Here is a 16,138-nt window from a genome sequence, read left to right as displayed (position 1 = left end):
GTGGGAAAGGTTAGCGAAACTTGGTAATTGCCCAATACATTTTCAAATCGCTTGATGCTCATGTTCTAATATGAACACTGGCATTTATTAAAGACTGATTAGTTTTAATTTTTAGGCTGCTTTAACACAAGATATCTCCAATTGATAACTGTAACCGAATACTCTTAATTTCACTATTTTCGTTTAACGTTGTATTCATTCAAATATTTGTTTTTTATTCCAAAGCAATTAGAAAGATAAAAGAAAAATGTAAATTTTCAAATTACAAGAATCGAGAGGTTTTTCCTAAGAGCCTGTTCTATCTGTGGCCACCTTTTGTAATTTTTCCATTCAGCCCTGAATTAAAATGCAGATTGTCCAATCCTATCGCACAATAACATGACAACAACGAAAGTTTGACTCAGTTTCATTGAGGACAAAGAATGCTCAAGTATAACTTAGCCAACTCTGCAAGAGATGAAAGTAGAATTCTTATCAATTTATTTTTTACTACAAAAAGTGAATGAACAACTATCTCATGGTCGGACGCAAGAAAATAATAAAATTGTTAACTTCAGTTGCTTGGTCTCATTCTTTAGTCTGTGAAATCTCAGGTTTCTCTACTTCCAAATATGTCTACTGAACTTGTCAAGAAAGTTGCTGCCACAAGGCGTCTCTCCTTGTGTGGAGAGGCGCCTTGCTCAATATTTTGCTGATGCTGAGCATTGTTCATCCCAATGTGGGATCTCCTGACGTTTGTTCATTGCCCTTCGTGGGATTCTAATCCCATTTGCGGGTTAGGATTCTGCACATTGCCGATCCTACGTCGGACTGCTAATTCCAGTGTTCTAGAAATCATCAGATTTCCAGAGACATTTCTTGTCGCATATAGTGCATATAGTTCTAGTCCTAAGATCGTTCATCTTCTCCACTCTTCAGTCACAGTGTTACCTGATGTCGGTAATACTGTGATGTAAGTGTCTGACGGTAATAAGAGACTGTGCATTGCCAAGTCTCTTATTACTGTCTTCTTGAGCAGGATTGCTTCCCACTACTTGGATTTACATGTTTCAGGATGGGACACGTGATGACACTGAGAACCCTCCCTGTCTTGGTGCGGGATGGGATATAGAAGATTTGCTACTGCTTTGGAGTTAAGATCTTTAAATCCTCTCTGCAAGTTTCCCTAAAGTCTATTTTAACCTTCCAGATCCTGTTTCTCCTTACTGATGGCATCTGCATCCTGCTCTTGCTCTTATTACTATCGGCTTAACTAGTTTTATCCCCCTGGTTATTATCTGTTCGCCAGATTAGTGTAACGGCCCGCCTCCTAGTGGCTAGGGACGGGAACCACAGAACTACTTTCTGGGTGACAGTAGCTCCCTTGGATCCTAGTGGCCAGTCACACAGCAAAAACAACATATTTGCACTAATTGACAAAAACATACTCCACATTAATGACCGGCTTGGCAGAGTTTTACTTCCACTCAAAATTTACTGCAGTTATGAGGGAAACCTTTGGGTCCACCTGGACTTGAACACTGCCGAAAATGTGATTGTAAGAGTAAGAACGTGGCTCGATGTCACAAAAGCAAAAAAATACGCACAAATCTTCGTCTCATAGTAATTCAGTTCTGCAAGTTTTGTTTTCTTGTTTAAGCTCCTCTTAAAATACCAAATTAAATTGTTTCAAGCCTCAAGTGGAAACTGTTTTGTCCAACTCTGAACACCAGTTTTATCTGAAGTTTCAAAATGATTCATTATTTTTAAACTTTAGTTAGGTTCGTTATCTAAATAACACTTCGTTACAGGACATTTTATTGTTCGGAATAATATTTACATTAGTCTCTCAAATTCTTTATATCGTTTACTTTGTTACGTTACTATGAATACCAGAAGTAAGTGGCAGACTTCTTATAATCATTTAACGAGTAAACGATGGCTTTCTCTCCCATCAAAAGAGCAACTGTTTTCAACTGTGTATAATGTTTTGTGATTAATGATAACTACGGTATATAAAATCTAATTTAAAACAGCGGTGTTTATATGTTTAGTCCTAAGACATGCTGATGTTATCTTAGAACAAATGACAACTGCTTTGTAGAATTTGGTGATGTTTGGGAAAAAAAAAAAAAAATAGAAGGAATAAAACATTAAATCCTTTCTTGCCATTGCCATCTGAATTCCCTGATAACAGAGCAGGAATAAGAAGTAAAAATACTTACAAAAAGCACTGCTCGAGAGGATGGCGAATTGTCTCCCATTTGTTATCTTATGTTTCCATCATTTCTTTTCTCTGTCTTTCCACCTTAGTTTTCTTGTTTTGTGACGCACTGAAGGCAGAAATTAAAATGCACGAATCGTTATTCTGAAACTTTGTATCAGATAACAACGAGACAAGATGTACGTCTTCTCTTTGAGCGAGGATAGTCATTGCACGTGGCTCTCCTGTTTCTCCCGTAAACGCACGCGTAGTTCGGGCATCCGCACTCTTGACACAGACATTTGTCACTAGAGGGCGGTACTTGTCAAGATCCGCAGACTTCAGCCAATAAGGTGTCCTTGAGCTTTCGGCACACGGGGTGTGCAAATATCTTCAATTATTCTTTCCCGGCAGCAAATGGTACGTTTCAAGCGACGTGTTTAGCCCGCTATCGACCAATAAGACAGCGACATTACAACCAATAACGTCCTTAGTAGCGCAATTAGCCTATGAAAATGCCAGTTGAGCGGGTGCATTAGCGACCTCCATTCACTGGCCATAGAAGTGCACGAAACATGGAGGTAGCAAGTTGAAACAACTTACCGTTGGAGGCTTCCCCCCCGTTTTTTTATCGCCTCTACGGCCGGTGTGCTGTCGGTGTCACAACAATTACACGCTTTCTTTTAATGTGCGTAGACTTTTCTTAATTAGTGTGCCATCGAACGACTGCGGAAAACGGTGTCACGGAGGCTGACGACACCCTGCGCCTTTCCTTCTTTCCCCTTTTTTTCCCGAAAGACCCCAAGAAGGAAGGCGATAGTTGCCAACGCGAACTGTGCGCTTATGATACAGCATGATGCCACTCGCTCCGATACCAGTCCTACCCGTTCCCACGAAACCCAAACTTGGCTTCTCCATCGAGGCGCTGGTGGGGAAGGACGGCGACAAGCAGAGACACAGCCCAGAATCTATCGTCATCAGCACTCCAACAGCGGTGTCCCGGGACTGCCTGGACAGTTTCGAACCCAAGAACGCCTCTTCCCCGCCGTCACCTCACCTGAGAAGCACTCTTCCGCGATCTTCGGAACAACCGCTGGCGCCGGTGCCGACGTTCCCTGCCACGGTGCTGCCGGCCACATCACTCTCGGGACTGTCGGTGAGCAGTGCTAACGCCGCCAGCAATCCGTCTGGTCTTTACCTGGAGTCGGTGTGCGCCGTCAGAACGGGACTCTACTCGAGCGGTCAGCCAGAGCCGACGTCACCAACGTACTCCGCCGGCCCGCTGTCAGCGGTGGGAATCGGACACTGTCACTCCCAGTTTCAGCCAGTATCTCCGTTCCTCCTAGGTCGGGAAACGTATCCTCTGTACCCGTGGCTTCTCGCACGGCATCCTCGCTTCATCCCGCATAGGTTACCAGGTAGGTGACATTTAATCGTACGTAAATCGCAGCAGCGGCAGAAACTGCGGTTGCAATGACTTTGAGGGTTCGTAATTGCTGACTCCAAGTTAGGGCATTTTAAGATTTTAGAAATGCAGATGGTTTATTTCGTTCGTAGTTATAGAATACAGGAGTATAATCATCTGCTTGACTGTCGGCAACCGCCTCCGTTTATTTTCGTAGTAATGGGAGAGAAATCCTGAGCCATGCTAGCAACAAGTCTTCATCTTACTAGATAATGTGTAGTTAGTAGTAGTTTGCTTAATACAGCACGTTGCTGCTAGTTTAGCGGCCGTGTGATCAGTTATTGTTTCTATTGTGCGATGTTAAAACGATTATAATTTATTTATGAAAGGTAGCGTCAGAGATCTGCAAAAAATAATTCTTCTAATTATACAGGTCACAACTTTATGACCACCCTGCATAAAGTAAAAATACAAATCAATGAAGTCCAACTCTATTTCTGTGGTGGAAACATCTTTATTTCTACATAAAAATATAATATCCATTTTACACGTTCATTCATGAACGTGTAAAATAAGTTCCGTGCCAGAAACAGAACTAAACAGAATATACTTTATATATTTAAAGGAATTCTAAGTTTTTCATCCAAATAATTCGCAATTTATGACCACCTTGTATTGTTATTCCTTGGCTTGGATATTAAGAATTTGTGATAAGTCATTTAAAAAGCCCTTATTTTCATTATCAAGAATTGCGCAGACGAATGAATTGACATAATAACAGGGTGGCAGAGTTCAAAACAGCAAAAGTGAATTCCTAATTGCACGAATTTCCTCGAAACTTCGTGTTTCTGTTCATTTCCGCCGATGAAATTTTTTAGATGCTCTTAGGTTTCCGCTATCTCCTGGGTACCATCTCACGCTCTTGTTGAGTAACCTCCTCCTACCCGAGTGTTAGTTTGTTCGGCCCATATTCATCTCTCATTAGATTTGTCAATTAAATGCCTACATTAATTACAGGATATTCTAATGAATATCCTGTAATTAATGTGAAAGATAAACTGCAATTCTTATAGAAATTTATAATCGTAAAAGAATCGAACTTAAAATAAATAATTCTGTAAAAAAAAAATTGATGTTTGCTTTCATGTTAATGTAATACAGTTAATGTTAGTTTCGGCTTGTACACTGGCACCGTTAGTTTGAACAAAAACCAAAACTTTTTTCCAAGTTTTGTATTTCTAGCTTTGAAATTCAGTGTGGCAGAAGTCTGCTTCATTTTTGTACTATCGCTGGAAGCTGTTTCTTCGGAATTATTTATTACCTCTTCTTCAGTCCCACACTGTATTAATTGAGGTTTTAATGGCAAGTATTTATCAATCAAGAGCTGTCAAGGCACTGTAGAAAATGCTGTTCAAATGAGACACTTTTACTGAAGGCGATTTTAAGTGAACCGAGGATGCTGTAGTTTTAGAAATTTCGGGGCAGTTTCTGGATGGTATTTTAGTGCAGTGAATATCTCATTACATCCACTGATCTGACCTGCGACTCTGTTCTCTCCACTCGTTAGTTTGCCTGATATCTCTAGCTGTCCCTACTGCATCTTAAAAACATCGAGATTTCGATCAGAAGACAATGCAAAGATTTTGTCATCACTTGATAATGCTACATACCTATCACAGAAAGTACGTAGATGTTGTCAAGATCTACAATCTCCTTTCGACGAAGAGTACAAGATATGGTTGTTCTTGTATTCTCTATCTTTTAAGCTCCTCTGAACGTGTGGCCGTTCCGGAATATAAACAAAGCTTCTTAAGTAGCTAAGTGGTCAAGCATGAGAATGCAACAACGCACGCGTTTGAGTGGCAAGTCGTGTAACTGCTAAATACGGTTGAAATTTGATTCGGTCGAAATGATTAATTGTAAACTCTGACTTAGACGTCACACCAGAGTATAAACGGTACTTTTTTAATACGGCTGGCTTTGTTAGAATGTTCACTAAGAAAGAAGCAGAGCATGAATGAATTCAGAGGTGCATGTGCGATATGAAGTAGCACGTACATGAAAATAAGTGAAGAGATCTGAATGAAAATTTTCCTTTAACTCAAAATATTTTTGTTATATTTGTTTGTTTCTTTATCGGCTAATTAATATTTGGCTACATACAACAACACGTTACCGCGCTTTTCAGAGTTGAATCGTCTACTCTGAGACGGGGAAACGAAAGATTTTCTTCTCCCCTTTTATGAGCACGGAATGTGCTGCCTCACTTTGTCTTGAAAGTACTCGATTTAGCTTCAATTAACCAGCACTTTGGTACCCCATGGCGGCTGCTTGTCAAAGGAAATATTATCATAATTATGATAGTAAACTTCCATTCAGCAAGAACCACAAACCAGGAAGGGATTCTACTGCGGAATCTTTTAGTTGGACAGTTAAAAATAGGCTGTAAACTTTAGACAAAAAAAAAAAAAAAATTTGAGACTTCGATGGTTAAAGAAGATCCACTGAAAGGAGTCTGGCTAGGTTTTCAGCGGATCTCCTGAAACTGACTTACCCACAATCGCAAAGCTTGGAGATCTAACGTAGTCTATGCAACGAGATTTCCTCATTAAAAATCCTTAATTCTTTGACGAGTGTTTTAATCTTTCAAACAAACAAACAACAACAAAAAAAAAAAAAGTTCTTGTTATATTCCGACCTTGTGGGTCAGCAGAGCGTTTGTATTTAACGGTTACGTAGTCGAACTACGGTGAACTCAAATGCGTATAGCACTATTGCACTCCCGCATTCACCACTTAAATATTTCATCGTATTTTATTTTCAATATTTGATTCCAAAAACGTTTTGTGGATTTGTCACGAAAAGGAAATTTTACGGATTGCAAAGTCGAGTAGTGTCCAGCCAAGAAATTTCCTCAAAAGAGAAAGGCGAGTTTTTGCATCTTGTGAGCTTTTTCTCGCAACGCCAATCACTCCCTTCCACACGTGTGCACTTTTCATTCATTATTTTTGTTATTCTTTCATTCAGTATGAGAAGAAATGTCAACCTAATACTCACGTGAAAATACAATAGCGTTATTCAGGTCTCTCAAATGGTAGTGGCAGTAGTCTTTTCAATGAATTAACCAAAATTTAGGTTTCGAAAATGGCCTCCTACCTACAATAACGTAGCATTCGCACCTTATCGAAGTTGGTAATAGCACGTGTGTATATTCGAACTTTAATATGCTTTAAATATGCAATTCAGTTATTGCATACAGGAATTTAGATTTATTGAGACTGATTTAGAGCTGTCCACGTTCAAAAATTAATGATGTTTTTTTTTTCTGTGTATCGTATTAATGCATCATAATAGTACATATTTATCACATACTTTGTATTTTTGCGGGGTCTACATATTAAAAATCTCCGCGCCACATTCATTTAGAATTCAGAAAGGCATAGTGATAACATCTGCTCGCGGTTTCTAATTAGACGTTTTCACCTTTGAGTTTCAGTGGTGAGTGACGGAACACATTTAAACAAGAACAGAAATAAAAAGAAAAAAGAGGTTATGTTAGCAGGACTCATCAGAAACTGTTAAGCAATAATCAGTTGATCGTTGACCTAAATGAACTAGTTTTTGAGGTTAGCGATGAGTGACCCTTGGAACTTTGGTGGGAGCAAAAACATTTGCATAATTTTGCTGAGACATTGCACCCCTGATTTGTCGAATACTCAGAGCATTCTAAAATGGTGTCTTCGGATGATGGTTATTCTTCTGGCTGAAATGTAACGCCGCAGGCAAAAACGTGAATCTTGTATGTAGTATACCAAGAGAACAAGTGTAAGTGAACTTGATTCCTTCATTTTGTGTGTTATTATGCACGCATGAGGTTTTTAACGCTTCACGTGCGCTTAATAAACTCCTTAATATTCAGCATCAGTGCTGCTCAGCGTTTTTTCGGGACAGAACGGAAGGCTGTAATGAACTAAAAAGAACAGGTGTAGATACAAATGGTGCACGTGTATAATGTTACTCCCAACTACCACCACCATTTTTTTTTTTTTTTTTTTCTTCAGTGAAAGCATTTTGGGTGGAAAGAATGCGAGACTGGCAATAAAGATGAAATAAAATACTTCTTTAAACAGAGGGCTGTAACACAGGACGTTTAAAAGCGGTTACGATTTTTCAGCGGCTATTAACTCATTTTGTAATAATCTTACTTAGCCACCAGGTTTATGCTGCTTTATAAGTAATTTATAGAACCCAAAAATGGGAAATTCAATCCTATTAGTGACTTAATATTCCTTTAACGCAAACCCAATTGTGACTGTTAAGCGATCTCGTGAAAAGTGACCTTAGCTGTAAACGTTTATAACTTTTTCAAGCGAGATTCAGAGTTTTGTGATATGGATCTTTCAAATGGAAGCTTTTGTACAACGGTATGATAGAATGACAAAGTAAAATGTGAATTCGTATATTGTTTCTTGACTGGAAAAGTGAATGAACCATTGGTATGGAACATTTTTGATATTTCGAAATTTTATTACATCAAACTGGTAAAAGTCCGAATTCCTGGCTTTTAGGCGAATTTTAGCGAATGGTAAATCCTAGGATTTACCCTAGTTTAATCTTTTACAGTACCATATATACATATATTTAAGGCCGCCGTAGCCAAGAGTAGTCAGGCGCGAAGGTGCCTAAGGCGCCTCCGTAGCCAGGTGGGAAGGACAGCAGTGCGTAGCATACGCTTCTTGATTAGACCGGGGGTTAGAGCCAGTCACCACCAAATACGGAGGATGCGGAAAGGTCAAGGGAATGACCACCGCATATTCCCGGAGCAATATGGCCTTAGTTGCTAATGCTCCTAAAAACCAAATAACAAACAAACAAACATAAGCCTTAAGTGACCGTAGTTCAAGCCCTTGTGGATGCTAAATACGGTGCTGTTTCCTGTATTTTTCCTTGTGAATTCTTCTGACTGTGTGGTCGTCCGGAGTATAAACAGAAAATTTATTTATTATTATTATTTATTATTATTTTTTTTTATATCGTTAATCCTCAGGTTCATAAGTAGCCATTTATTTCCTTTGTGGACGTGCTTAGAGCTCTCGCGGATAACACAATGGCTAAGACTCGTTTCCCCACAAAACCCAGTGTTAGTTTATTTATCACATCATAGCCCAGTCAGTCAGTCTTTGGAGAGTGATGCATGGTTTCATTTCTATATAAGAGTAGGATTTTTTTCATTCCACAAACAGGCAAGCTGTCCATGACTGGAGTGAATGTTACAAAACACCAATGCTTCGTGCAATAGCGAATTTGGAGAGTTGGGTTTAGGAGCACATAGTTTTAGAAACCTTCAAAATAAAGTTGCAGGCTCCTTGGTCCAACGCTTATTGCGTTGATCCTGGGTTCCCTGCTATCTTCGGCCGTAACTTAGCATCACGCCTAGTTTTCGTAATCGTAGTTGACGTTGACTGGCTCATGTTCGCGTGACTGCTAAGTACGGTTAACGATTGGATTCTTGTCAAAATAATTAATTGTAAGCTTCTCACCGTGCTGGAGTATAACAATAACATAACCAATCAACATGCCCAGAATGAAAGGCATCGCTTAGGTCTTAGTTGTCAAATGGACACGTTCACAGTGATATTATCTCTCTCTCTCTCTCTCTCTCTCTCTCTCTCTCTCTCTCTCTCTCTCTCTCTCTCTCTCTCTCTCTCCCCCTCTCCAGTATTCGATTAGAACTCTGATAAAGGATCACACTATGCAGAAGAAATGTGGCTCTGAAGGATCGAAATGTTCTCCCACGAATCTTATTGGGGCTTTCCGCTACGTGTTTATTTATAGCAAAAGACAGGATAAGTGGTGAAAATAATGCAGGATCGGACTGATTTGTTTTGACCCAACGGCTCAAAACAATTTTGGAAACATCCGAATTATGTCGTGGTTATTGGGATATCATTAAAAAAATTTACTCTTAGTCCATGCGACAATCGTCAGCCGACCCGCCTGGGCCAGTTGACTACTGACTGAGAAACTGGAAAAAGACATGCTTGGTCTATCTCTTAAGCCACTGGTTCCCAAACTACTGAGATCTACGGACCCCTTCAAAAATCAAAAAGAAAAAAAAAAGTTTGGGGACCCCTATATATTTCTAGTTCATATATAGTGTGTGTATATGTATGAACAATTGGTTTTCTGAAGAGAAAATTCAAAGTTTTATATTTAAAACAACTCAACTTTATTTTTATTTTTACATAAATATATAATAATTACTTTGATAAATTTGCTATACATTGAACGGATAGTTCCAGAGGGTTCGTTTCGCAGGCCCCCTGGAACTGGTATACGGACTCACAAGGGTCCGTGGACCCCAATTTGGGAAATGCTGCCTTAAGCTATCATGGTTTCATAGGGTCTCGGTACCAAGGAATCTTAGAGTGAAAATCTCGAATTCAAATAAAAGAGCAGTTCATTAGGAAAATAACCAAAGTCCGTGAAGGCGAGAAATGGTAATCACTGCTGTCGTGGGAGAAGGTTTATTGAAATTATGCATAGTATTTTTTGGCCAGGAAAAAAAATGCTTTGGCAGAAACTGGAACAAATTGTGGTAGAGAAGCGGAAAATTGGTGTTGTGAGGTGGCGATGCGTGTAAACAATTGATGGACACTAGACGTGCCATACAACATTTAATACGGAAAACTTTTAGTTATATTTTGAAATTTAATTTTTTTTTTTTTTTTTTTTTTTCCACTACCGGTGTCAAACGGGATAAGGTCACTATGATGCTTAGCTTAGTCTCTCTGTTCTTAAATGAGATCATCAGGACAACTCGTGATAACTCCATAAAACTTTAAACAAAATAAATAAATAAATAGGTATGTTTTATGTACTCCAGGAGTATGGGATTAGCTTTAGCAATTCAATTCATGTGATATTTCATGAAGGCAGTAATAGAATTTTAATTTTACGTATAAATAAATCTTTATTTGTCCTACCAAATTTAAAATATAGGTGTACATTGGTAAGCGACAAATTCCCTTCACCGCAGACAATGCCAGGGGATTATCATAAAAAGATACTCTTAATTTATTTTCACATTACTCTTTAGTGAAATCAGTTAAATTAATTTTTTTGTGGAATATCCGATCAACACAAACGTCATAAGACTGGCATTTAAAAATCAATAAATAAAATGCTTTAATTCTTCAGTCAAAAGCATTCAGACTGAGAAGAAAGGTTGGTTATTTCATTCTGAACCGACTGCTCAGTTTATTGCTAATCTCACTCTTGAATGACTGACCAAAAATACAGTTGTGGTCAGTCATTGCCTCTGAAAGGCAGAATTGGCTTACTTTCAGAATCGTACGATCAATGCTAGCTCGGATCGAGTGCACTGTGTAAGGCTCGATAACTCTACAGTTTCACCGAGAGTATGGCCGTTCTAAGATTCTAAAGCAGCAACGTGAATGTCTTCCACCGAAGATGGAGCTACCATGGCTTAGTCGGTATATCGTACACCCGCTAATTGGAATTGTTCAGAATCCTCTCCCAGACTAATACAGCTATTTCTAGGCTTTTATATGGTACTGTTACTTTAGTAGACCAAAGAGGATAGGGTGTAAAGATTTCTACTGAATTTAAAAACTAGTCTTTCGGCACAAAGAATTGACTTCCTCGTGAATTCTGTAACTCAGCGGCAGGTTAAAGAAAAGCAAGGAGAGCTTTCTCGTGAGCGTCAGTGTTTAAGATGGTCGTCGTCGACACGATCCAAATCGTCTTATAGAAATAAGGCGCACTGAAATTTTTGAATTGCGCCCTGTGTAAATAGGATGCATTGGAAATCTTTTCATTTAATCTGTATGCCGCTTTAAGAATTATTTCTAATAAGCAGCTGTCATTTGCAGATTAAAAAGTGTGATAAAAAGGCAGATTTTTTTTTGGGGGGGGGCAAGTTCTTCTGACTTGTTTAAGCAAGTTGATTAACTTAATAGTTTAATGCTCAAATATCTTTATTCAGTACCATATTTACCTCTTCATATTTTCCCATCGGATAAGATCGAACCCAAACATGTAACAGACAGCGATGTACCAACCAGCAACTGAGGGGAGGGGGGGGGTCCATACAGTATTTGTACTGTACATATGTGGAATGTAGAAGGAAGTCAGAAGTCAGTCCCACTTTTGAAAAGAAAATTGAAATAATTTCCGTTTTATTTTTTATCATGTTCACCAAAGAACAGAAGAGAACTTACGCGAAAATTATTTATATAGGTAATTGCCGTTATATACGTGTTAACATTCGCTGTGGGGAAAAAAAAAAAAAAATCTTGTGAACGTTTCATACCGTTCACTCTCTCCAAGGATTAGATAAGCGAAATCACACGAAGCCAGCTAAATAAGAGCAACGCTTGTTTTCAGAGCGATTTATTCCATTACATGTTATTAAACAACTTCGTTGCAGGTTCAACTTTAGTTCTTTCGTTTAATTATTCAGGTTAGTAAGCTAGAATAAGTTTCTTAATATTGGATTTTGAATTTCCATAAGTAATATTTTTATAGAACTACATGGAAGCGCTCCATTCCACTCCTTAAAACAGTCTGACTTCGACTTTCTCCTACATCCCACATATATACAGTACAAATACTGTATGGACCCCCCCCCCCTTCAGTTGCTGGTTGGTACATCGCTGTCTGTTACTTGTTTGGGTTCGATTCTCGTCGATGACTGGAGAAATTTCTGAAATCCTCTTCATTTGAGGCTGTTGAGGTGTTTCAGCCCTCACAACATAGATTTAGGATCATTAGCGCAGGCGTAGAGGACCGTTAATACTAATATTTATTATTTATTTCAGTTTCCAATTAATACAGCTAGTAAACTAGCTCTGCGAACGCGCCACCCAAGAATTTTGAGAGGGGCGGGTGGTTAAGAAAATTAAAATAAAAATTCGTAATTATGCACGTTCGTGATGAAACTACTAATAGGTTTCCATAGGGATTGACCTCTCCGGAATGATGATAATTGTTTTTTACAGTATTCGGTTTCATTGAACACTCATCACAGTAAAGGAGTTTTCCTAGTTAGGCGATTTTTATCGTGCGGGTGGGGGGAGGGGGCGGAGCTCTGTGAGCAGTTCCTAAAAATGAGCTATCTAGTATCAGGCGGAGTGTTTTTACGAGGAATTTATTCAGCTTTATTGATGTCTTAAACAGACAAACCAGCTTTATAACACACCATTCACACCATCAACTATGTTGGCCTCCCCGCCTTCATAACTTAAGTTGTCATTGCGTTAATTTAGAATAGTATCATATGATATTGATATAATTGACGATATTCAACTTGCAGACCACTATTAGAACAAAGAATTAAAGAAATTTTTTGATTTATTTATTTTTTTATCATATACGTTGACAGCTAACAGTATCGTTTATACGAAAAAAAAGGGCGATTTAAAAGCTGCAGTTTTTGTTTAATCCTACTGGACATATTGTATTTCATATATTCCCCAGCTATAGATTGGATTTACCTAAATGGCGTTCTTTAATATGAGAATCCTTCCAGTGGAATAAGAATTCTCCTGTCAAGAATTTAGTTACGTTAAATGAAATTGAACGTTATTTAATAATAATAAAAAAAAAAAAAAAACTCAGTTTCATTTATTACCCCGCATTCACAAACCTTTAATCTGCGTTGTAGTGGGGTTACATGTTTAATTAATTCGTGATCTTAATTTTTATGGATCGGTCTGTTAATGATAATGAGTTGCCTGCTTTGGGCAGTTTTGAAAGTGTCTCTGTGTCTGTATATATATTTAGCATTGTGCTGAGAATTCCCTTATTTTTATTCCGTTTTGTGCTATTTGTTAACCGCAATGTTAATTGGATGGACCGCAATGTCATTGGATGGACTTATTAGTTAATATATTCAATAATTGATTATAACGGCTAAGGAAGATACGTTACGAGTGTTTTAATTCGTTTCAGTCGCCCCTCTTCTACATTATTTATAGGAGTGAATATAAATTGAATATTTAACTGAAATATACGATGGAAATGGAGAGGGATATACTGACCGACTTTTGTTTATCCTTATAAAAACAAATAAATAAACTGTTTACGCAGGGACGACCACATAGGTCAGAGGAGTTTACAAGATAAAGAGAAAATACAAGACTACCACAGTATTTCGCAGTCACACGAGCTTGAACCACTGGCATTCGAGCGCGTTTACTTAGGTACCCTCGCGCTTGGCTCGGCTGCGGGGGAGGTGAGGGGAACTTCCGTGGAATACATTATCCACAAAATAAATTTTAGCATAGGTCCTTTTGGCTGAAATTACCTTGTAGAAATTGTTAATTATCAGTAATATTTAAAGTTATAGTGCGTAGCTTCGATACACATTTTATCTGTTTTTATCACTATTGTACACAAATTACGTTTAGTTTAATTCAAATTTACAGAATAATAGTTTATTGTACAGTTTATGTTGAATAACTTATTTATTTTTTTTTTTTTTTTTTGGATATTTTAAACCTGTAGTGAAGGAAAATTATAATATTAATACTCCCAGACGTACAGCCATATCCTGGTAACAGACCAAAGCAAAACGATGATGTTATGAGTAGCAGATAAAATTATTTCGGTATTTTTTTATAACATTGGAACAATCATTAAGAATATTTAACAATATAATAACAGAAAAAAATGACTTGTAGTATCTCATAAAGGTGCAGTAAACCGAAATTGGTATTGGTGGTCTGTTAAAGATATGTTGCGTTGCTTAACCAGCCACTTACGCAACTTTATGTGGAATAAAATAATCAGCCATGTAAGTAAGAAAAATAATTACATCACTCATGTGAAGGGGGAAAAAAAAGATTTGGTTGCATGAAGAGGTATGTGTGATATACTTTTAGTACGTTGTGGTGAATGGGAACTGTCTGCCATTTCGCTTTCCTCTCCATTCATGTGATGTTCATGGCAGCATGAAATATTATTCATCTGACCAGCACGCTTCCTCGCCGCTATAAATTGTTCACTGGATACTTTCATGCCTCCCCATTAGCAGGCCCAAAAGCAGACGGATAAGTAGTTCATGACTAAATGAGTCACACGAAAGCGAAAGTTTGGGCAATTAAATGGCTGAAAGAGAAGATCGCACTTAGAAGATTTAATGTGGTCGTGGAGATTGACGGTAAGGGAGCTCAATGAGGTGTATCGGCCCTTTTCTTGATGTGACATATTGAGAGAAAAAAAGCGTGCACCAGTATGATTGCCCAAAGTCGAGATTATTGCAAACGTACTTTACTGTTATATTGTGGAGGGTAAAAACATGACACATCACACGTTAACCATCCTTTCACCTTAATTAACTACGACATCCGGAATCAAATGTCGCTATCATAGAAATGCCGTTGTTATCCTGTTAAATTTCACGTGCGTTTAATGAGTGCAGAGTGACGCAACACACGCCCATTTCCCCGTGAGACACTGCTTGCATTTAAGTATAGGAAGGTAACAAAGTTTGGCGTTTCTGTAAAATAAAGCTTGCCACAGATTTCCTTTTTAAGAGATATTCTGTTTATCAGAAAATCTACCAGGCTCAAACACACGAAGCAGCTTAAACATTTACTTGAAGATGAACGGACCCACCCATGGAAAAAAAAATATCTAGGTTTATAGTTACATTTTGTTTTAAGATATCATTTAGGAGAATCATCAATAATTGGGAAACGTGCTAATGCGTAAAATAAAAATGTAATCTTGGAACTCAGTGAGGTATCTGTCATGCATCACTATGATCGCCGATTGCGTGGGTTGAAGGTTAAGAAGTTACTTTTTGGCATTATACTTGAATTTCTGTAGATAGTAATTTTCAGGAAATACCACTCCTCATGGAGTTTTCTATAAATAATTTGCATCCTCGTGGAGGTTGAAAGGATAAATGAGGAAGAAGTAAAGTTGGTTCTGTGGGTGAGTTTGACGTTAGACAGTAAGTGGATGTTGACTGGTTGTGGCACGTGTGTCGGACTGGCTTGGAAGAGAGAAGAGGAATTATAGAGAAAACAGGGCCCATGTATAGAAAGGGCATGCAGCAGAAAGAGAACGCCTATAAGACAGGGAGTGAAGAGACATTGAGACGGATCATTAATTAACCAAACTGCCCTTTTTGAATATAGTCCAGAAGCTTGAGAGATGTTATGGGGACACCGTACCCGATGTCGGAACAATATGCCTGGTAGAGGAAATTTGAGGTTTGTACAGAGTGAATAGCTGTTTAGAAGAAAAGTAACACCGAGAGCTAAGGAGTCCTTTTTTTTTTTTTAGATAGGATCAGAAGAATTTATTTTGAGAGATATAAAACAGGACTGAGTATTAGATGGATTGAAATTAATTGTTATCTTTCTCTACTGGATAATTACCTAAAGATTAGCATCACCTAGTCACGTAAAACGGTCGACAATCCATAAGATGGGAACTTATTTAGAAGACCTTTATGCCATACACGAGCCTTTGAAATGTCAAGACCAACTGCTTGAGTTTTACCAAACTTTTCGATT

At 38.2% G+C, this 16,138-nt stretch overlaps 1 protein-coding gene across 1 annotated transcript in view; it reads left to right on the top strand.

Annotated features, from left to right (window-relative positions):
• Nucleotides 1-2,890: 2,890 nt before the first annotated feature.
• Nucleotides 2,891-16,138, top strand: part of LOC150085726 (homeobox protein EMX1-like) — a 150,943-nt gene continuing 137,695 nt past the window's right edge. The window contains exons 1-2 of the mRNA XM_090374665.1: nt 2,891-3,600; nt 6,777-6,779. Of these exons, the coding sequence (XP_090230791.1) occupies nt 3,036-3,600; nt 6,777-6,779 (568 nt within the window). The 5' untranslated portion in view covers nt 2,891-3,035. The remainder of the gene's footprint in view (nt 3,601-6,776; nt 6,780-16,138) is intronic.

The sequence above is a fragment of the Mastigoproctus giganteus genome, chromosome 5, assembly GCF_048544385.1.
Source record: "Mastigoproctus giganteus isolate SK-2022 chromosome 5, ASM4854438v1, whole genome shotgun sequence".
NCBI lineage: Eukaryota > Metazoa > Arthropoda > Arachnida > Uropygi > Thelyphonidae > Mastigoproctus > Mastigoproctus giganteus.
The sequence above is the reverse complement of the archived record's forward strand: the minus strand, read 5'-3'. Positions and strand labels throughout refer to the sequence as shown.